This window comes from Acomys minous, assembly GCF_964271855.1.
Source record: "Acomys minous genome assembly, chromosome: 7".
Taxonomy (NCBI): domain Eukaryota; kingdom Metazoa; phylum Chordata; class Mammalia; order Rodentia; family Muridae; genus Acomys; species Acomys minous.
Window position 1 is genome coordinate 108126955 of NC_140488.1, and position 22573 is coordinate 108149527.

At 48.8% G+C, this 22573-nt stretch overlaps 1 protein-coding gene across 4 annotated transcripts; it reads right to left on the reverse strand.

Moving 5' to 3' along the window:
- Positions 1-940: 940 nt before the first annotated feature.
- On the reverse strand, positions 941-22311 carry GATA1 (GATA binding protein 1). 4 transcript variants are annotated; one of them, XM_084790625.1, is made up of 6 exons: positions 21912-22311; positions 18867-19076; positions 4415-4792; positions 4160-4305; positions 2843-2968; positions 941-2083 (listed from the first exon to the last, which is right to left on the reverse strand). In XM_084790625.1, exons 1-6 carry the CDS (start codon positions 21991-21993, stop codon positions 1712-1714), a joined length of 1314 nt encoding a protein of 437 aa, XP_084646751.1. In that variant the 5' UTR covers positions 21994-22311; the 3' UTR covers positions 941-1711. The 4 variants fall into 4 exon arrangements, with proteins under 4 accessions (XP_084646751.1, XP_084646752.1, XP_084646754.1 ...); XM_084790626.1 differs by lacking the exon at positions 21912-22311 and adding an exon at positions 5534-5769 and having other exon boundaries at positions 18867-18955; XM_084790628.1 differs by lacking the exons at positions 18867-19076; positions 21912-22311 and adding exons at positions 5534-5769; positions 16128-16141.
- Positions 22312-22573: the final 262 nt, after the last annotated feature.

Here is a 22573-nt window from a genome sequence, read left to right on the forward strand (position 1 = left end):
TATGTCTTTGGTTTTTTTTTTTTTCTGAGACAGGGTTTCTCTGTGTAGCCTTGGGTATCCTGGACTCGCTCTATAGACCAGGCTGGCCTCAAACTCACAGAGATCCACCTGGCATGTGCCACCTCGCCCGGCTCTTGTTACATCTTTGAAAATGAACCATTGCACACAAGCTCATCCAGTTCAGCATTTTGTCCCTAAATGTTGGCACTATTTTGGGGAGTTGTGGGGCCTCACTGGTTGCGGTGACCTTTATGGCTTAAAACAGGTCTCTAGCTCGCAGTCTCAGGCTCTGTTCTCCGTTCTGGCTGCCATGTGAAGAGTCTTGCCGAAGATGCACCCCAATAACAGCTGCTCTTGTCTCTCTGCCGTGATGCATTGCAATCCCTTTGAAACTGTGAGCCCAGGGGCTGGAGAGATGACTCAAAGGTTCAGAGCACTGACTGCTCTTCCCGAGGTCCTGAGTTCAATTCCCAGCACTCACATGGTGGTTCATAGCCATCTATAATGTGATCTTCTGGTCTGCACCTGTACATGCAGGCAGAGCATTGTATACATAATAAATAAACCTTAAAGTGAGCGCAAATAAATCCTCCTCATTTAAGTTACTGCTGCCAAGTATTTCGTAACCGCATCAAGGAAAGGAAGGACCATATGTTGTCACAGCCGTACACGGTATTGTGCCTCTTACTGTTATACACAGTCCTTGCTCAGTGTTTCAGAGAGGCTCAGCCATCTGATTCTGTGCTCTGTTTATGTAGCGTCACACTGTCACAACGATCACCCAGCATCATGCACAAGCACACAACTCCAGCCTCACGTGTCTTGTCACCTACTATTGTAACACACATTTCCACATTAACATGCAGCTTGGTGACACCCTTGTCATCTCATCCCCCACCCACCCACCCACCCACCCACAATTACACAGTCTAAGACCATCTTTTGAAAAAGTTTCTTTATTTATTCATTTGACACCCTGGTCATAGCCCCCTCAGTCATACACCATCTTAACAATGATACATGGAGCCACCTGGATGCTATCCACAAAACCTGGTACATTTGTGCGTCGTTAATTTCAATTGTAAAGCTTATCATGCCTGCCACCTCCAGCAGATGAATGCTGTCATAAAAGAGCCATGGACATCACCCTATGCCCCACTCGACACTGACATTTATTTAGCCAAACACAGCCTCATGGCTCCAGTTTCAGGAGTTCTGTGGTGGGTTTTTCTTTTACAAAAACTTTGAAGGTACAGGCAAGGAGATGTCTGGGGCCCAGAGCACTGTGCTGTAAACGACGATGCCTCTAAGAGGAGGAGTGAAACACGCATGGTAGCATATGCCTGTAATGCCAGCACTTGGGAACTGAGGCAGGAGACTGTCAAGTTTGAGGCTAGCCTGGACTACATAGAGAATTCAAAGCCAGCCTGGGCTATGTAGTAAGACCCTGTCTCAACCCCCCCCCCAAAAAAAAACCCCAGAAACAAAGGAAAATGCCAGGCACGGCAATAGATAACTATAATCCAGTACTTGGGAGGTAGAGGCAGGAGAATCATAAATTTGGGGTCACTCTTAGCTATCTACATAGTTCATAGTCAGCCTGAGCTACAAAAGATCCCATCTCCAAAAAAATTAAAAAATTAAAAAATTTAAAAAGGAGGAGGAGGAGGACACCTCCTCTGCCCCAAGGGCAAGGCCATTTTGTATACCTTCAAGAACTGAGTGGCGCCACCACCGTGGTACTGGTGGTAGGAGGCACAGGAGCTGTGGGAAAGGAGGCTGTAGGCGAGGCCAGCAGAGGTCCAGGGAAAGGCATAAGATGGCTGACGGGCCCTGACAGCACCACAGGTCCCAGGCCCTGGTAGAGATGGGCAGTACCCGCAGTGCCCAGTGTCAGGCCTGAGGCCACCTCTCCACAATTCCCACCACTACTGCCACCAGCTACCACCATGAAGCCACCAGCTGGTCCATCAGCTGCTCCTGCTCCTGCCAGACTTGACCCCCGCTTCTTTTTCCCTTTTCCAGATGCTTTGCGGTTCCTAGTTTGAATTCCATCCTTGCGCATGGTCAGTGGTCGGTTCACCTGTAGAAAGGGAAGGCAAAGGGTTGCCAGCTCCAGTCCTCTGTGCCTAATATGGGCAAAGGACATCCTCTCAACCCCCCCTCCCCCCTTTTTTTTAAGAATGGGGGAATTTTGGGGCTGGAGAGATGGCTCAGAGATTAAGAGCACTGACTGCTCTTCCAGAGGTCCTGAGTTCAACTCCCAGTAACCACATGGTGGGCTCACAACCATCTATAATGAGATCTGGTGCCCTCTTCTGGCCTGCAGGTGTACATGCAGGCAGAGCGCTGTATACATAGTAATAAAATTCTTTTTTTTTTTTTTAAGCGCTATGCTCTTAAAAAAAAAAAAAGAATGAGGAATTGGGTCAGTGACTAGAGTAATCCACCCAGGGTGGGATGGGTTAGAGAAACCTGGGGTTGTGTGGCCCTGAGCTTACGATACCCTCCTCTACTGGTTAAGAGTTATTCAAGCCTTAGAGCATAGGAATGAAAGGGAATGGAGGAGGGGCAAGAAGAGAGCGAGGAAGGATGGATGGGAAGGAGTGGAAAAGAGCGAGGAGAACCAAATAGAGGAAGAAGTTCTGTGAAGAGGAAGGAAGCAAGGGGGCGGGGAGGCGGGGAATAAAGGAGAAGGCAAGTTGGAGGAAGAAAGAAGACCCTGGGTAGAAGAGCAAGTTGAAGGTGGCTCTGGACTGAGTGGGGGGGGGCGGGGAGGGGGGACGGGGGAGGTGGCATGAGGGCAGGAAGCCAGGAAGCACCGAGAAGGCTAGAGTGTCACCTGATGGAGCTTGTAGTAGAGGCCACAGGCATTGCACACGGGATCTCCACTGGCATTTCTCCGCCAGAGTGTTGTGGTGGTTGTTTGGCAGTTAGTGCATTGAGTACCTGCCCGTTTGCTGACAATCTGAGGGACAAAATGGGTGTAAGATTAGCGCTCTGGGGAGGTGAAAGTTGGGGATATGGGCTTTCAGGGCCTGAGAAAAGGGCTGAAGGGCCAAGAGGCACATTGAAGGCAAGAGTTCCTATCTTTGATAAGGTATCTATCTACCTATCATCTATCTATCTATCTGTCTGTCTATCTGTCTATCTATCTATCTATCTATCTATCTATCTATCGACACTGGGTTTCTCTGCATAGCCCTGGCTGTCCTAGAACTCTCTCTCTGTAGATCAGGCTGGCCTTAAACTCACACAGACCCACCTGCTGAGATTAAAGGTATGCATAGCCACCTCCACCTAGCAAGGAGTTTTTTTTAAATAATTTTTTTTTTTATAATCTAGGTAAGACTCCTTTGACCACATATCAGAATCACTTGGAGGAAGCCAGGCGTGTAACTGGCCCACTCAGGAGACAGAGACAGGAGGACCATAACAAATTAAAAACCAGTATCGTATACATCGTTCCAGGCCGGCCCAAGACTACACAGCAAGGCCCCATTTCAAAGAAAAATCAAACCAAACCAAACCAAAGGGCAAAAACAAACAAACGAACAAAAAACCCCAAAACAACAACCTCAAAACAAAACCCAAAACCCCAAAGGGATCTCTTGGGAAGCTACAAAATTCCTGGAGCTGGGGGTGTAATTCTGTTGTAGAGTACCTGGCTTTGCATGCATGAGGTCTTAGACCCCCATCCGCAGTACACACACACACACACACACACACACACACACACACACACACACACACACCCCAAAATGCCAAAGTCCTGTTGCCCAGTTCAATGAAATCATCTCTTCTGGAAGGAAGTATCCCAGGAGATTTCTATGTGAACCATAAGTGGGGTTTTTACCCCACTGTTAAGGGCAGGAGTGAAGGTTTTCATGCAATTCGAGGACAGGGTTTCTGTTTGAAGCCTCAACGGGTAGGTAGAGGATGGGGGTGCTCTAATCCAGAGCAGGGTTCCTGTATGGGAAAGGGATGGATGATGCTCTATAGGGAAAGATGAGAGAGTGGGCAAGCATACTATGTGCGGGGGTGTGGGGATGGCATAGAGTGTGAGCTGCTCAGTGGTCCCTGTAGGGTGGGAGGCTACAGGCTCTTATCCTAGGCAGGAACAAGTCACCTGTCCCATCAGGCCGGCCTGTGGGCTTACCAGTCGCTTCTTGGGCCGGATGAGAGGCCGGTTCTGACCATTCATCTTGTGATACAGGCCACAGGCGTTGCACAGGTAGTGCCCGGTCCTGTCCCTCCGCCACAGTGGAGTAGCTGTTGCTCCACAGTTCACACACTCTCTGGCCTCTGGTAGGTAAACAGGGCAAAAAAAGGGAAGCAAGGGTCAGCTCATCTTCAACCTGGAGCTACCTAGCTAGCCCCACGCAACCTCCCTGCCCCTTTCCGAGAGCCTCACCACAAGGAGCCAGGGGTAGGCTTCCGTGAAACTTGGGGGAAGAGTACGCTGCTGAACTGAGAGGGCTCCCAGTGGGAGAAAAGAAAGGACTGGCAAAGTCAGCTCCCCCATAAGCACTGCTGGCGACAGGGAGTGACGCTGGCAGTGCAGTCCCCAGGGTCAGGAGGTCTGGACTCAGCCGCTCTGTCTTCAAGGTTTCCAGGAAGGTGGTGCTGCTCTTCCCATCTGGGTCTTCCAGGGCCTGGGGAGGGGCTTCCTCATGGCTGGTGCACACAGTTGAAGCAGGATAGAGCCCCGTCTTGCTGTAGGCCCAGCTAGCGTAAGGTGAGCCCCCTGGGATTCCCTCCATACAGTTGAGCAGTGGGTACACCTGAAAGACTGTTAGAGTCGGGTATAGGGAGGGAAGAAGAAAGGAAAGCAATAAACCTAAGGTTATCCAACTTTTAGAAGTCCAGTGGTGTCCATTAGTCCCAACATGGCGGCTAGGGGTCTTTGGTTTTTGGTTGGTTGGTTTGTTTTTTGAGACAGAGTTTCTCAGCTGGGCAGTGGTGAGAGTGATTAAAGGCATGCCTTTAATCCTAGCACTCGGGAGGCAGAGGCAGGCGGATCGCTGTGAGTTCCGAGGCCAGACTGGTCTACAGAGTGAGTCCAGGACAGCCAGGGCTACAGAGAGAAACCCTGTCTCAGTGGTGGTGGTGGGGGGCGGGGACAAGCAGGGTTTCTCTGTGTGTAGCCTTGGCTGTTGTGGACTCCAGGCTCTCCACAATAGTTTCTTGCTCCTAGGTGACTCCTGGGTCCTAAGTCCCTCTGGTCACTATGACAACAAAAAGGGACCCTCCATCCCTTTTTGTGTCTAGGATTTGGATGACTACTGTTGGGATTGGGAAGCTGCAGGCCAACTGACAACTAAGGCAGCTAGTACATACTCCCAGCCTTGCTTCTCAGTGTGGTCACTTCAGGATGGAGGACAGAGAGGACTGCTGATGTTTCCAGGGCAAATGCGTCAGTACATCTATACACAGAGTACTACCTAAGAGGATTTGGTAGAATCATGAGCCAGCTAATGATCTCTATGGCAACCCTAACAGCTTCTAGCCAAGGCAGCTACCCAACAGTTACCTGGGGAGTGTCTATAGGCCTCAGTGTCCCTGTAGTAGGCCAGTGCAGTGGCTGCAGCTGTGGCTGTGCTTGGGGAAGTGGAGGAAGCTGCTGCATCCAACCCCTCAGACCCAGAGAAGAAACCGGCTGGATCTGGTGTTGAGGACACCAGGGCAGAATCCACAAACTGGGGCAGGGGTTCTGAGGCCCCCAGGGCTCCTAGGCCAGGAAAATCCATGGGGACACTGGGGCTTCACCTGCGAAGACAGGAAGGGTTGTGAGACACAGAAATCCTTCTCTCTTTCCTTTCTCTTCCTCCAAGCCTGTCACCTGGGGCTCTGTATCCCTCCCTCTCTCTCCCTCCCCCACCCTGTGTCTACCTGTCTGTCTGTCTCTCTCTGTGTCTGCCTGTCTCTTTCTGTGTCTGCCTGTCTGTCTGTTTGTGTCTGTCTTGGTGTCTCTGTGTGTGTGTGTGCGCACGCGCGCGTGTGTGTCTGCCTGTCTGTCTCTCTCTCGCTCTCTCTGTCTCTCTCTCTGTGTCTGTGTCTGTCTGTGTCTGTCTGTCTGTCTCTCTCTCTCTCTTTTTCTCTCTCCTTGGCTGTCTTGGACTTGTTTGTAGACCAGGCTGGCCTGGAACTTACAGAGATCTGCCTGCCTCTGCCACCGGGGGACTGCAGGCATGCACTACTGCGCCTGGCCGGTTTTTCTGGGTTTGTTTTTGTTTTTTGTTTTTTTGAGACAGGGTTTCTCTGTGTAGCCTTGGCTGTCCTGGACTCACTCTGTAGACCAGGCTGGCCTCGAACTCACAGTGATCTGCCTGCCTCTGCCTCTTGAGTGCTGGGATTAAAGGCGTGCACCACCACATGCAGCTGTATTTCTCCTTTCCATCTCTCAAATTCTTTTCCTCTTTCTTTTCCTCTCTTCTCATGGTGTCATCCCTCCTGTCTCTCCTTTCATCCTCATATTCTATCTTTCTTCCTTTGAGCTCTTCCCCAACCTCTCACTGCCTCGTTGGCCTTTCTTCCCTTCATCCTTCATTCCTCCCTCACCATCCTGCCTCTGTTCCCTCTCCTTTTCCTCCTGTCCTCCTAGCCTTCCTCCCATTTCTCCCATCTCTGTGTCTTCTTTCTTCCCTCTTCTTTGTCTCTTCCCCCTCTCCGCTTTCCACTGTCCTCCACCCCCTCCTTTTTCTCTTCTATTTTTCCTGTCTTCTCCTTTCCTTGTTGCTCTCTTCTTCCCTCCCCTCACTTCTTTTCTTTCCTCCTGTTCCCCTCCTTTTCGTGTCCCACCTTTCTCTTCCCCTTTCTATAGCTCTTCGTTCCTTCCTCCTCTTTTATTCTCCTTCCTACCTTCTAACCTTCCTCTTTCTCCTCCTCCTGCGAGCCTTCGCGTCTTTCTCCCGTTCTTCAAGTCCTCCTCCTCCTCCTCCTCCTCCTCCTCCATTTCCTCCTCCTATTCTCTCTTCCCCTTCCTTTCTCCTTCGATAGAAGCAGAGTGCACAACCAAGGTTCCTTGGACCCCTCACAACTCCCTCAGGACCTTGGGGTTCACTCCTCTGGGCTCCCTAACTTCAGCCCTATCTGTTGTATCTTGCCATATGACTTTCTCAGAAACCCCGTGGTTTCCGGCTTTATTCCCCCTCCCCCACCTCAGTTGTGTCTGTAGACAGAAGGGCCCCATTAGTTCCTCCCTGCTGTATGGGGGGGGTAGTACCCCTGCCCCCACACTGCTTATCTCTACCATCCCCGCCCAACTTTTGAAATCACCCCAAAGCTACTGGCTTCCTCTGAGGAGAGTGGCAGGTGGGAGGTGTTCCCACCCTGGTATCTTCCCTCCCAGGGAGAAAGGTCTGTTCTCATCACTCCCGACCTCAGTTTCCCCATTTGCTATATTGGAGGTGGTATGCTAAGAGCTGAGCACTGAGCGCTGATCCTTTCCCTCTGTTTAGTATTGCATGTCTGTCCCTTTAGCCTTCTGTCTCTCCCTCCCTGGATCCTGTCAGGGCTGATGACTGTGTTTCTCCTACATCTTTCTGTTTCTAGGGAGTATCTTTGAAAAACAAGACTTTTATCTTTGTGTGTTTATGCAGTGCATGCACGTGTGTGTGTGTGTGTGTGTGTGTGTGTGTGTGTGTGTGTGTGTGCTCTCAAGTGCACTGGAAGGGTGTTGTCCTTACCTTCCACGTTTGTTTTTTCTAAAGCGTGTCATATTTTTCCACTGTATGCACCAGGATAGGCCTGTGAGCGTCCAGTGATTCCCCTCCATCCCCATAAGGATGCTGTGACTACACATGCATGTGCTACTATATCAGTCTGGCTTCTGGGGATCTGAACTTGGCCCCTCACACATATTCAGCAAGTAATTTATCCTCGGAGCCACCTCCCCAGACTTCTAGGGTGTAGCTTGCCCTCTCTTTTTGAACTTTTATGAAGTTGTGTTTTCTCCCACACTCATACTGCTGAATGTCTCTCCGTCTTTGCAATTCTGTATCTCTTTTTGCCTCCCAGTGCCTCTTCCTCCTACTTCTTTCTCTGAGCTATGGATTCTCTCTTACTATTCCTTTGTCCCTCAATGCCCCTTACTACACACAGCTCAGGAGAAGGAGTCAAAGAGGCTGCATCTACCCCTGACTGGTTGATGGTCCTATTTGTAGGGACCATGCTGGGAATAAAACAACTCATGAGCATGTCCGCCCTCACCTTTTTGGACAGTGCCTGCACGCTCGCACCCTTACCCCCCTCCCCCGTGTCTCTGTCTCCCCCCTCTCACCAGTTAACCTTCCCTCTCTTCCCTCCCTAATTCTTTTTTCTTTCTATTTTTTCAAGACAAGGTTTCTCTGTGTAGCAGCCCTGGCTGTCCTGACCTCCCTTTGTACATCAGGCTGGCCTGGAGATCCACCTGCCTCTGCCTTGAGTGCCAAGATGAAAGGCGCGTGCCACCACGCCTCACCCTCTCTAATTCTTTGTCTCCGTTCTTCCATGATTCATTTTCCCTCCCATCATCTTTCCTTCTTTCTTTTGTTTCTGCTTTTTTTTTTTTTTTTTTTTTTTGCCTTTTGCCCATGGCCCTCCTCCTACCTCTCCTGTGCTCGCTCTATTTCATCTTCCTGTGTCTCGTGTCTCTTGCTTTTTCTCTTAGTTGCTCCCGTTCCTCAATTCTCTCTCTCTCTCTTTTTTTTTTTTTGTCCCTCTCTTCTCTCTCACTACACCTCTCTTTCTCTTCCTGGCGCTGTTCTTCATCTCCTCACCCGCCCTCACCCTCACATTCTCCCTCTGGCCTTACTGCCTTGACCCTGTACTTCTTCTTACCTTGGTGGGTCCAGAGCTGCCCACCCCTCCTGGAGCCAGGGCCCACCCTCCTCCTCAGTTATCACTCTCCCGACAGAGATAAAGTTTATCTCAAAGCTGGGGGGTATGAGAGCTCCTTATCAGCTGCCTCAGTAGAGAAAGTGCTGCCCTAACAAGGAGGCACAGCAGCTGCACCTACAGGCTCTCTCTGGGCCCAGCCCCTCACCCCAGGTAACAGCCCTACCCAGCCCTCAGCAAGGCTCCCATGGGGCCATAGGAGCAGAGAGGCAGGATCTAGGGAGCAGATCTGGTACTTAGGGGGCTAGAGGGGAAATCTGAGAGTCAGCTGTGGGATTGGAGTCAGAAGTCTGGGTACGGCTAGGGCGTTTAGGGGAAGGAAACACTGGGTTTGAGAAGTAGAGTTGAGCTTAGAAGTTCAGAGAGACATTTTGGGCTCAGAAATGGGTTTGGAAAACAGATGGCGAGGTTAGGGAATCAGAGGTGAACTTTGACAGTCAGCTGCCAAGTTAGAGATGTAGTTTAAAGGTTAAAGTTGGGTTCTGGAGGTCATGGTAAAATGTGAGAGAGCCAAGTTTTTGGGTTTTTTTTTTTTTCTTTTTTTTCCTGGGAAGCAATTGGATTTAGGAGAGAGATGGACCCGGCCATCTGTGGCCATCTGTGGCCGATGTCTACAGATGAATTCTGGGAACACAGGAAGAGTGGGAGAAGCCAAGATATGGTCAGCGTAGAAAAAAAAAGTGTGGAAAGAGTGGGCCTCAGTGGCCAGTTAGGCCTTAGGCCTTAGGAAAGACAGGCACAAGGGTCATTGTGATAGATTTGGCAGGGTGGGGGTGGGCGTGGGAGCACAAATTTAGTGTCTAAAGTAACAAACAAATTTTACCCAACAGGTAGGAGGAAGGGGACAGTTTGGGGAGGTCAGAGCGAAGGCCCAGGGAGCAAGCGTGGAGTCTGAAAGGCAACAAGAGGGATGGGGCTTAAAGCTGGGCTTTGACACATCCAAGACAGGTGGTTAGCCAGAAAGAATGGGGTAGAAACAGACGGACTCGCTTGGGATCCGACATAAGAATCCTGGGGAGGCCAAAGTGAGGTTTTTGCTGTTTTGTTTTCTTTTTCATGAGAACAGAGAGGCAGAGACAAATTTCCATTAGTGAAAATCAGATTTGGGAGAGATAGGAGCTCTGGGAATGAGGCATAGTATTTTTTTTTTTTTAGGGAGGGGAGCGGTTATACGGAAGGTAGGGCCTGGGGGTATTAGGAAAGAGTTAAGGGCTCAGCGGAAATAGATAGCGTAAGAAGGAATATGGGAAGAAGCTGGGGCAGACAGAGGAAGGGTTTCAAGGGAGATGGAGGTTAGAAACAGAAGCCTGGGGAGCTGTGAAAGAATTCAGGGATGACCCACATTTTAGGGACCAGCTATGGGTCGGAAAGCCTAGAGCAGGCTCGGGCAGCAGGCTGAAGGGGGGGGGGGTTGTCACCTTGCCGGAAGGTTCCTTGGGAATTGACACTGACCTGGGCTAGTTGATGCAGAGGGTTCAGCCACCTTAGTGATGTGGTGAGTTCAGTGTGATCCCAAGGGTGTCCTCACTGGCCTTGGCCTTTGAGTCTCCCTTCCTCCCTCCCTCCTGCCAGCCCGCCCTCCCTCCCACCCATCTTCTCCCTCCTCTTTCCTCCCCTGGGAGTGGCTGGTGCCCCAGTGGGTGGGGCAGTGCAGGGGAGGGGGTGTGCCGCCTGCTTGTGGGGGACTTCTTAGGCTCTAAGTAGTCCCTCCACCCTTCCTCTCTACCCTGTAGATTGTTGGATCCAGCTTGCCTTTAGCTTCTGTGGAGTCCAGTGTCTAGTCAAGCTATACGAGCTCTAGTTAAGATAAATGGCCCACTAGGTTTTTCAGTGAGGAAAGGCCTTACTGCATGCCAGCTTATATGTGTGCTGGACCTCTATGTGTGAGCCCTCCTGGAGAGCCAGGAGAGAGGTACCTATACCCATTTTGCAGGTGAGAAGAATAAGGCTCAGAGAGGTTTGGGACCATTTCAACCAGAGCCTGTGGGCCACCTCTAGGAACCAGTCTGTGGGACTAAACCAGGACTGGCGGACTGAGGGTACATTTCTTTAGTGCTTGGGGCTTGTGCCTGGGGCTTACGCCAGCTCTGGCCTGCTCTGGGGCAGCAGATAAGTCTTATCAGATGGAGGCGACTGTGGCTGTTGGTGCCGCAGTAACAGGCTGTCTTGGGGTTGGGGGGCAGGGTGGGGGATGCACACAGGGACAAGGGCCTCAACTTCTTGCCCGCCATTCGTTAGAGGCGGGAAACTGAGGTAAAACCCAGCGTGGGCTCCCCTGTGAGTCCCAGAGGATTGGGATAAGATGGCAAACAGGAGAGATAGTAAGAGAAAGCAGACAGAGGCAAGAGCAAAGCTATATGGAAAGAGATGGAAATGAGACGGAGAAGGGGAAGGAGGCAGCGGAAGGACACCTAGAAGAGAGAGCCAGAGCCAGAGCCAGACACAGCCTAAGATGTTAAAATGAACGTGTGGAAGGGAGATAAGGCGGACATGGACAGAAGGTGAAGGAAAAACCTGGAAACGACAAAGGTCTAGGGCCCAGATGGAGACATGAAGGAAGACAAAAACAATGTTGTAAAGAGGGCGAGAGATGGGCCAGGCGATGGTGGCGCACATCTGTAGTCCCAGCACTCTGGAGGCAGAGGCAGGTGGATCGCTGTGAGGTCGAGGTCAGCCTGGTCTACAGAGTGAGTTCCAGATCAGCCAGAACCATTACACAGAGAGACCCTGTTTCAAACCCTCCCTCCCCCCCCAAAAAAAGAGGGGGAGAGGTTCAAAGCCGCAGTCTGAGAGTATAGATGAGCCCCAGAGAGCGGGGGCGGGGGCAGGGGAAAGGGGGTAGTTCCTGGTATTGATGATGTGACAGATGTGTGATCTGGGTCTGTGTTGCTCTGCTGTCAGCCTACATTGAGGGGACAGCCCTCCAACCCTGGTCACTCATTGTCTATAATCCATCCTTACCTTTTTTCTCTTGCCCTACCAGGGCCTCATACCTACACAAACCTTCATCAGTAGATTTTGAACAGTTGTTTCTGCATAAAATCACCATCACATACACACACACACACACACACACACACACACACACACACAGAGAGAGAGAGAGAGAGAGAGAGAGAGAGAGAGAGAGAGAGAGAGAGAGAGAGGCACACACAGGCACACACTTGGTTGGCTCCTCATAAGGCTTTATGTCATAGCCTGGAAATCCGTAGGCTAGGCCTCTCCTACTAACCATCCATTCTACCATTGGGGAGGCTGAGACCCACCGAGGGACAGGCATGGGTCAAGCTGTGGGTTGGCAGGGTCAGCCTGCCTACCAGCCCGTTCCAGAGGCCCTCATTTCGTCTTTTTTCTCTGCAAGCTATTGCCGCCCCCCACCCCCCACCCCACAGGATTAAAAAAAAACGGGAGGCTTGTTTAACTCCTGCTGTGTGCCACTTTCCTTTGTGGACCCCTGCTTCCCAAGGAAGGACACAATTCTCCACCAACCCACCGAGCCACACTAGTAGGGGAGACCTAGGTGGAGTTATTTATGAGTTATCACTGTCCCATCTGTAATGGGGTACTAATGACATCTATTTCCCTATTGGGGACAATTTGAATACATGTTAAAGTGGTCCGACCAACTGACTCAGTTCTCAAGATAGCAAATATTCTTTTTTTTTTTTTAACCTGAGTACTCATGTGAATCTGAAATCTCCAAGTAGAATTTTTGATTCGCTTACTGAGTGCTTAGTGTGTGCAAGGCGCTGGTCCCTCTCACTTCCCGACTAGAACTGCTGTGAATTCCAGCTGTGATGCTAACAATGTGCTGACACCAATAGCAATACTAATATGAACTCTTAAGTTGCCATGAGCTTTAATGCTGAGTCTAATGCTAACAGCAGTGGCTAGCTACCACTGTCATAATTCGAATCTAAGTCGATTTTTATTTTTTGTAATACTTGGGACGGAACCTAATGCATCTCAAATGTTAATAGGCAAGAGCTTTAGGACCGAGCTATAGCCATAAGCCTTAACACTAATTATTATTCCTTCTAATTTTAAGAATACCAGCCTCCAGTTCTCGTCTTTGCCCCATGCTAGGAATGAAACTCAGGGCCTTGCATATACTGGACATGTGCTTGCCCAACAGTGCAACATCCCCAGCACCTGATTCGGCTTGCAGCCACATAGTACTGCTAAACAGAGCACTGGGAGCAGCCCTGCGTGGTGGCAGAACTCAGGTGCTCTGCTACGTACTTCTCATGCCCAGTTGTCGCGCATTGCCATCAGGCTCTTTGTGGTGTGTCACCACTCTTCACCTGCCAGACTGGAGTAGGGCCACAGAGATGAGACTAGCCACGGCCTCTGGTAACTCGTTTCAACTCTCATGCTGATTGGCTGCCTAGTTTCTTGGCAAGTCCTCCATTGGCTGTGCTTTAGTCACTTCACTTGGAAAATGGTTATACTCACAGATGTCCCTGACCCCACGCCCAGTGTAACTAATCTTCCCAATGCCTGTGCGTGCAGCACATCCTAAATGGTAACATTTTGCAAACAAGAATTCTCATCGCTGTTTAGTGCCATTAGCAGCAGGAATTGGGAGTCTGAGGGTGAGGTATGGGGTGGGGGTGGGGTGCCTCGTTGGGAGGGGAAGGCTAGAGGCATGCCCAAGAAATTGATGTGGTGGTAGACTCACATCCCATTTCTTCATTCCTGGAGGCGACAAAAGGGCTCAGTAAAGGAAACGAAGGGTGGGGAGTAGGGTGCCTCTGAGGCCAGGCCTCACCCCATTCCCTCCCCCATCCCTGTGGAGGGGTTACAGGCCCAGAAGTCTGTGGCCACAGTTGAGCCAGCAAGGAGGCAGCTGGGAAGGCACAGATAAGGGAATCAGCGGGGGCCAGGCTAGGCTTGGGGGAGCTCAGTACATGCGGGGGTGGGGTGTCCGGGTTGAAGCGTCTTCTCGGTCAGGCTTCCATTTGAGACCCACACCAATGGCCTCTCTTCCTTGAATCCTTCCTTGGCTGTTCCCTCTCCCTCCTGGCATCTTCTGAAGTGCTTAGAGCCTCGATTGGAGTTCAGCCATAGCACAAGGTTATCTGAGCCTCTTTGAGACTGGAGTTCACCACAGTGAGACAGAATAAGGCTCACCTCAGTGGCATTACCACAGAAAGAAGCAGCAACCAAAACCTAAGCAAGGAGTCATGGGTCTGGCTTCAGAGGAAAACTGTTGGTTTTTGTCTCAAGAATTATTTTTACTCGAGACATCACAATTATACAGTAGTTATGGCAGAGCATGATCACTTAGTACGTGCACATAATACGTAATGGTTGAACTGAGCCAATTAGCATACCCACTTCCTTAAACACCAAACACCAGTAGTTTCTTATTAGAAATGGCAAAAGTAGCCGGGCGTGGTGGCATACACCTTTAATCCCAGCACTAAGCAGGCAGAGGCAGGTGGATGGCTGTGAGTTCGAGGCCAGCCTGATCTACAAAGTGAGTCCAGGACAGCCAAGGCTAACACAGAGAGACACTGTCTTGGAAAAAAAAAAGAAATAAAAAACAAGAAAAAGAAAGAAAAGAAAAGAGATAATAACAAAATAACACAAACGGCCATGGTGTTACATATAATCTCAATAGTCAGGATGGAGGCAGGAGGGATCAGGACTTCAAGGTCATCCTTGGCTACATAGTGAGCTTGAGACCAACCTAGGATACATGAGATCTTGTTTGGAAAAAATAAAAGTAGAGATGTAGGTTTAATTCTCAGCATCCACATAGGGCCTCACAAACCTCTCTAACGCCAGCTCCAGGTCTCCTGCCCTTGTCTCACCTCTGTGGGCACCCATATGGTACATATGCATGGTGGCGCGTGCCTTTAATCCCAGTATTCAGGATACAGAGGCAGGCAGATTGCTGTGAGTTCGAGGCCAGCCTGGTCTTCAAAGCTGTCTGAGGACAACCAAGGCTACACAGACAGACCCTGTCTTGAAACCTCACCCCCCCCTAAAAAAAAACCCACAGCAGTGAATAAAGTAACTAATACAGTGCTGGGAACTGAACCCAGGTCCTCTAGCCACTGCTTTTAACTGCTGAGCCATCTCTCTAACCCCAAATTCTTCCATTTTTGCTCATTTTCTATTTATAATCATAATTTGACAAATGTTGTTGGTTTTTGTTTGTTTGTTTGTTTGTTTGTTTTAAGAAAAAGAGCCTGAGCCAGGCGTGGTGGCGCACGCCTTTAATCCCAGCACTCGGGAGGCAGAGGCAGGCAGATCACTGTGAGTTCGAGGCCAGCCTGGTCTACAAAGTGAAGCCAGGACAGCCAAGTATACACAGAGAAACCCTGTCTTGAAAAACAAACAGAAAGAAAAAGAGCCTGGTGATATTGATGCATGCCTTTAATCCCGGCAGGGGCAGGGGCAGAGTTCAAGGCCAACCTGGTCTATAGAGTGAGTTCCGGGACAGCCAGGACTACATAGAAAAACTCTGTCTCTAAAATCCAAAAAGAAAAAAGAAAAAGAAAAAAAACCAAGCCAGGCGTGTTGGCGCATGCCTTTAATCCCAGCACTTGGGAGGCAGAAGCTGGCAGATCTCTGTGAGTTCAAGGCCGGCCTGGTCTACAAAATGAGTCTAGGACAGCCAAGGCTACACAGAGAAACCCTGTCTCAAAAAACTTTTAAAAAAAGAATAAAAAGAATAAGCATGCATACACAAAATTGAAAGGATTAGGGGAGTAGTTCAGTGATAGAGCAGTTGCTCAGACTTTGTGAGGTTCAAACCGCAGCACTCAAAAAACGAAACATGGAAGTGACATGTTAACACATCAACATTAATTCTGTTCACTAACTGAAGTTTATTCCCTTGGCTCTTGTGTGCTTTTTCTTCCTGTAAAAGGCAAAAGATGCTGAAGAGAAGCCATTGTGATTATTACTATTATTATTTTGAGACAAGAGCTCAATGTCATCCAGGTTAGACTCAAACACATTTTTCTGCCACAGCTTCCCAAGTGCTGGGACCACAGGGATGCAAGCACCATGCCCAGCTCGGACTGTAACCATCCTGGCAGAGGCTGAGATATTCTAAGGAGAGACATTTGTACCCTTTCTTCTACTATCAGCCTGTTGAGAAAATAGAGTCAAAGAATCTCTCCCTCTCCCTCCCTCCCTCCCTCTCTGTTTTGTTTTTTTTGAAAGACAGGGTTTCTCTGTGAGCCCTGGCTGTCTTGTTTTCTCTTTGTAGACCAGGCTGGCCTTGAACTCACCAGGACCGGCTTCCACTAGCAGGACTGGCTTCCCAGGACTCTCACCCCAGGTGAAGGAGAAGGCTGGGACTCTAGTGGCAGCTAAAAGTTCTGTCTGACAGCTCATCAGACTACCTTGCCAGAGAGACTAGAGCCGTGATGGGCATGGTAGGCAGTACGACGCCTTTGACCAGGACTGCTTACTTATGCACACCCGTGCATTCTATTTAAACCCAAACTTCTTGTCAGGACCCTGGAAGACAGACAAAGCAGAGATGGGGACAAGGACCCTAGACCTCTTTATTCTTTTGTTGGTGGTGGTTTTTTGAGACAGGGTTTCTCTTGTACTCCTAGTCTGCTTTGTAGACCAGGCTGGCCTCGAACTCACAGGGTTCCATCTGCTTCCACCTCCTGAGTACTGGGATTCAAGGTGTGCACCACCATGCTCAGGTGACCTCTTGATTCTTTTCCTAATGTGGCCATATTGGATAAATGGTCTTTCTCTGCTTTTCACTAGCACTTGACTTTCTAGTAGGCACATTGAGACTGGATGGCCGAGCTTAGATTACTCAGGCTGCTGAGGCCTAGGCTCTGACCCTGATAATTCGGAGTATTTTCTTTATTTTATATTTTTAAAGTGTGTGTGTGTGTGTGTGTGTGCGTGCATCATGTGCATGCGGGGACTAGAAGAGGACATTGGATCCTAGAACTGGGGTCACAGACAGCTGTGAAGCCACCTGATCTGGGTTCTCCACTAAAGTAGTAAGCGCTCTTAACTCCTCAGCCATTTTTTTTTCAGCTCCAGATCCTTAGTTTCAATGTATATTTTTATAGCACGAGCCTGCTGGGATTAAAGGCGTATGCCACCACTGGCGAGCCTCCTCTATTTTCTACCTCTTCTATTTTTATTTTTTTAATTTTAATTTTAATTTTAATTTTTATTTTTTTGCCTAGTGTGATGGCACATACCTTTAATCCTAGGCAGGGGCAAGTGGATCTCTGTGAGTTCAAGGGCAGTCTGCTGGTGTACAAAGTGAGCTGAGGACAGCTAAAGCTACATAGATCCGTCTCAAAAAAGAAAAGGAAAGCCGGGCGTGGTGGCGCACGCCTTTAATCCCAGCACTCAGGAGGCAGAGGCAGGCGGATCGCTGTGAGTTCAAGGCCAGCCTGGTCTACAAAAGTGAGTCCAGGACAGCCTAAGATACATAGAGAAACCCTGTCTTGAAAAACCAAAAAAAAAAAAAAAAAAAAAAAAAGGAAAGAAAAAAAAATACTTTTAGAGGCTGCAGAGATGGCTCAGCAGTTAAGGGCAATAACTGTTCTTCCAGAAGACCCAGGTTCAAGGGACCTGACACCCTCACACAGACAGGCATGCAGTCAAAATACCAATGTACATAAATATAGATAATTTTAAATGTTTTTAATTTTTGCTAAATTACCAAGTGAAGAAGTATAGAATATAATACCCGTACTGTTTGATACTCAACAAGCTCAATTCTGCCCCAATCTCAAAATGTTAAGACTTCCAATGGCAAGCCAGGCACAATGGTGCACACCTGTAATCCCAGCACTCAGGGAGGCAGAGGCAGGTGGATCTCTGTGAGTTCAAGGCCAGCCTGGTCTACAAAGCAAATCCAGGACAGCCAAGGCGACACAGAGAAACCCTGTCTCAAAAGACCAAAAACCAACCAAACAAACAAAACAACGCCCCCCCAAACCATCATTTTAAAATCAGGAATATGTAAATTGATGCCTTTCAGTAAAAAAAAAAATGTGTTAGCTAGAAATAGCTTTGGGAGCCAAAGTTCTTTATCCTTACATTGAATCATTTCCTGAGGGGCTACAAACCACCTCTGAAACCTGAGGAATAAGTAAGACCCAAAATAAACAAAGACTTTTTTGCATTACCATTGTCTGTTCACTTTTCTGGTTTGAGACAGGGTCTCATGTAAACAGAGACAGGCCTCAAACTCACTGGTGAGCCAAGTGACGCTTCTGCTTGCCCCGCCCCCGCCGCACCCCCCCCACCCCCCACCAAGGGTAGAATTAGAGGTCTACACCACCAGACCTGACACAAACCACCTTTTATAGCAAGTTAGTATTGGCAGTTCATTTTCTAAAAACATTTTCTTTTTTGGGGGGGTGAGGGGAGGGGGGTGGCAGGGTTTCTCTGTGTAGCCTTTGCTGTCCTGGACTCACTCCAGAGTACAAAAAAGAATGATATTAAATAGCCGTGACTACATAATGGCAGTGGGAATGAAATCAAGCCACGGAAGGGGAGACACTTCAAACAGATATGCATTGAACAAGGAGGAGGAATGGGTCAGGGAAACAGGAATGGAGAGCCAAATCTGAGTTAGACGCCAGGCCAGTTTTATAAATCAAGAGTCTATCTTTTACATCCCCTGCCCCCAACACGAGCTCATTGTAGCCCAAGTGTAGCTGAAACTCACTATGTAGTCATGAACTCAGTCCTGCCTCATACTCCCAAATGTTGGAATTAGAAGCATGATCAATAAATACATTTGCCCCTTCCATCTTTTTTTGTGGCAGGCAGATCTCCATACGTAGCACAGGCTAGTCCTGAACTCAAAATCTTCCTGTAACACCGCTCCTCCTGTTGGAGTTTCTGCCCGTGTCACCATCCCAAACGCCCTCTTTTTTTCTCATGCCCAGTTTATTAAGAGAAGGTTACCCTTTTTTCTTTCTCTCTTTGGAGACAGGGTCTTGTTCTGTAGCCCTGGCTGGCACGGAACTTACCTTTGATACCGGGCAGGTCTATTGGAAGGAGAGCTTGCAGTGGTCCTCCTGCCTCTGCGTCCTGAGAGCACGGATTACAATAGTGAGACACTATGCCCAGCCTTGAGAGATGTCTTCTGTAATAAGCATCTTTGGCCTGGAGGAGTGGGCTGTCCTTCCAGAAGCTGCAGCATTCCTGATTGAACATGCTGGCCTTGTGATAAGGGTGGCCTGAGATAACAGCGTAAAAAAAAAAAAATACATGAAAAAGGATGGCCCAAAAGAGACTTTTTTTTTTAAACCAATAAACTCAAGGAGCCCAGTTTGCTATGGGAAAAATACATAACAGTAGCCCGGGCTGGCTTCAAATTTGCTTTGTAGCTGAGGATGACTTTTAAATTCCTGATCCTGTCCAAGACTGGGATTGCAGTCTTAGACACCCGTGCCTGGCTTTGATGCAATTCTGTGTTGACTCTAGCCCCCATGGTGTATAAAAAGGATAGACCTTTTACGTCTTTTTTTGTGGGTTTCTTTTTTCTTTTATTATTTTTATTATTTATACAGTGTTCTGCCTTCATGTTCACCTGCAGGGCACCAGATCTCATTATTAAATGGCTGTGAGCCACCATGTGGTTGCTGAGAATTGAACTCAGATCCTTTGGAAGAACAGACAGTGCTCTTAACCTCTGAGCCACCTCTCCAGCCTGTGTGTGGCTTTTTGTTTGTTTGTTTGTTTGTTGTTTCATTTCATATATTTTTCATTACATGTCCATGGTTACATTATCAGCTACAATTAGAAAATACAAACAGCAGATACTATCATCATCATTATTATTATTGTTATTATCCCTATAACTCTAGTTAAAAGAATCGAAAGTATGTCTCCTCAAAAATATGGAACGCTTCACGAATTTGTGTGTCATTCTTGTGCAGGGTCCATGTTAATCTTCTCTGTATCGTTCCACTTTTAGTATATGTGCTGCCGAAGTGAGCACTGATGTGTGTTTTTTAAGACAGGGTTTCTCTGTGTAGCCCTGGCTGTCCTGGAATTCACTCTGTAGACCAGGTTGGCCTTGAACTCAAGAGATCGGCCTGTCTCTGAGTCCCTGGGATTAAAGGTGTGCACCACCACCAGGTCAAGCATAAACGTTTTTTTGTTTTGTTTGGTTTGGTTTGGTTTGGTTTTTCGAGACAGGGTTTCTCTGTGTAGCCTTGGCTGTCCTGGACTCGCTTTGTAGACCAGGCTGGCCTCGAACTCACAGCGATCCGCCTGCCTCTGCCTCCCGAGTGCTGGGATTAAAGGCGTGCGCCACCACGCCCGGTGTGCAGGTTAGAGGAGGAGCTTTTCAGGAGTTGGTTCTGCCACATTGGTCCTGGGGATTGAACTCAAACAGTTAGACTCAGCGGAAACTACCTCTACTTGTGGTGCCAACTCACTAGCCCTCTTTATTAAATTTTATAAGCCAGGCGTGGTGGCGTACACCCTTTATCCCAGCACCGGGGAAGCAGAGGCAGGCAGATCTTTATGAGTTCAAGGCCAGCCTGGTCTACAAAGTGAGTCCAGGGCAGCCAAGGCTACGCAAAGAAACCCTGTCTTAGAAAACCAAACCAAACCATACCAAGATGGCTCAGAAGTTAATAGTACCTACTGTTCTTGCAGAGGAGTTGGGTTTGGTTCCTAGCATCCACATGGTACCTAACAACCATTGGGAACCCCAGAACCAAAGGATCCTATAGCCTTTTCTAATCTCCCTGGACACTGGACAAGCATTCGGTTTTGTTGTTGTTGTTTTGGGGGTTTTTGTTGTTTGTTTGTTTGGAGACAGGGTTTCTCTGTATTACAGACCTGACTGTCCTGGACTCACTTTGAAGACCAGGCTGCCTTCACAGATATCCCAGAGTGCTAGGATTAAAGGCATATACTGTTTTTTTTAAAAACGTGCAACTGTGTTCTGTCTCTATGCATGTCTATGTGAGAGTGTCAGATTCCCCAGAACTGGAATTACAGACAGGTATGAGCTGCCGTGTGGGTGCTAGGAGTGGATCCCGGGTCCTTTGGAAGAGCAGGCAAAGCCCTTAACCTCTGAGCCAGCTCTCCAACACCCTGAAACAGCTTTTTAAAACCCCTTTTATATCAGGCTAGACAAATTATTTACTCTTTTGCTTTTATGCCCACATATCACCTTCCACCAAGGTCATCCTCAAGGGGCTTTGTTTTTCCCCACATGAGGAAGGTGGTGTGGAACAGGTAGTCTTTCACCAGCTTTTTTCTTGGTAGAGACAAAGACATCAAAGCTGGGGACTAAACCCAGTGCCCTTTGTAGTCTCTCACTGAGTTACATCCCCAGCATCTGCTAGATGCTTAATTAGGTCCCACCTGTGGCTTGAGGGCACCCAGAAAGACAAGTTTCGTGCAACACCCCTCCCCCAACTTTTCTTTTGAGATCAGGCGGTCGAGGCACATGCCTGTAATCCCAGCACTCTGGGAGGCAGAGGCAGGCAGATCGCTGTGAGTTCGAGGCCAGCCTGGGCTACAAAGCGAGTCCAAGATAGCCAAGGCTACACAGAGAAACCCTATCTCAAAAAACAAAACAAAACAAAAAAAAAACTTTTCTTTTGTTAGCAGACAACCAGTTACATGGCATGTTTCAAAGGTGGTGGTGGAAGCTCCCCGTGAAACAAACGGTGTGGAAAGGCACATAACCAATCTAAGGGGACAAAACCAATCTTGCTCTGGGCTTTCTGGATAAAACCAGAGCAAGTGTTCGGGAAGATGATATCTGGAAGGTAACTTCTAGAAACAAGTAGGTGTCCAGGGGACTCTGGAAAGCACATAAATTTCTGGTTTTAGGAGTGTAGACCTGTGTGATCACAGAGTGGGAGGGTGCTGGGAACGTGAGAACAGCACCAGCTGTTACCAATTCAACCCAAAGAGCGGTACAAAGGTCAAGAAAGGCAGGTTTCTTGGGCTGGTTCTCCCTTCCATCCCCTCCCCCTTCCCTCTGATTAAAGAAGGCGAAGATCAAGAAAAAGAGGACAAAGAGAGTGATATTTAGGGTCTCCTACCAGTGAAAGCGCCATCTTGGTCCTTGGTCCCGTCCTCCTGGTTTTTGAGAAGGGCCTCCCTCCGGGAGCGCAGATGCAGCATACGTTTCTCTCTAGGCGGCCTCTGTAGTGCGAATGTCCCCAGGAGAGACCCAAGAGCCACCGAGAGGGGTATATAGGGAGGAGCATCATAGAAGGTGGGATGCCGGTCTACGCTTGTCACAGGTCACACCGTAGTCATGCTCCCGACGGATGTTGCTGCTCAGAGCCACATAAGCTTCGGAGCACTCTCAGGACTTCCGGGTAGCGCGTACCTATAGTGAAAGTGCTTAGGACAGTGAGAAAGACAGATCTTTTGTGAGTTCCAGGCTAACCAGGCCTCCAGAGTGAACCCGTGACTCAAAATGAAGCGAAACAAAACTGAAACCGGAGACTGGAGAGATGGCGCAGTGCTTGAGGGCGCTGACTGCACTTCCTGAGGACCCAGGTTCAAATCTCAGCACTCACATAGCAGCTCAACGCTGTCTGTAACTCCAAGATTTGACAACTTCATGTGGACATGCATGCAGGCAAAACACTGATGCACATAAAATGAAAATAAATAAAATTTAAAAATATTTTTAACAACTAAGCTAAGCCTGGCTTGGTGGCCCATGCCTTTTAATCCCAGCACTTGAGAGGCA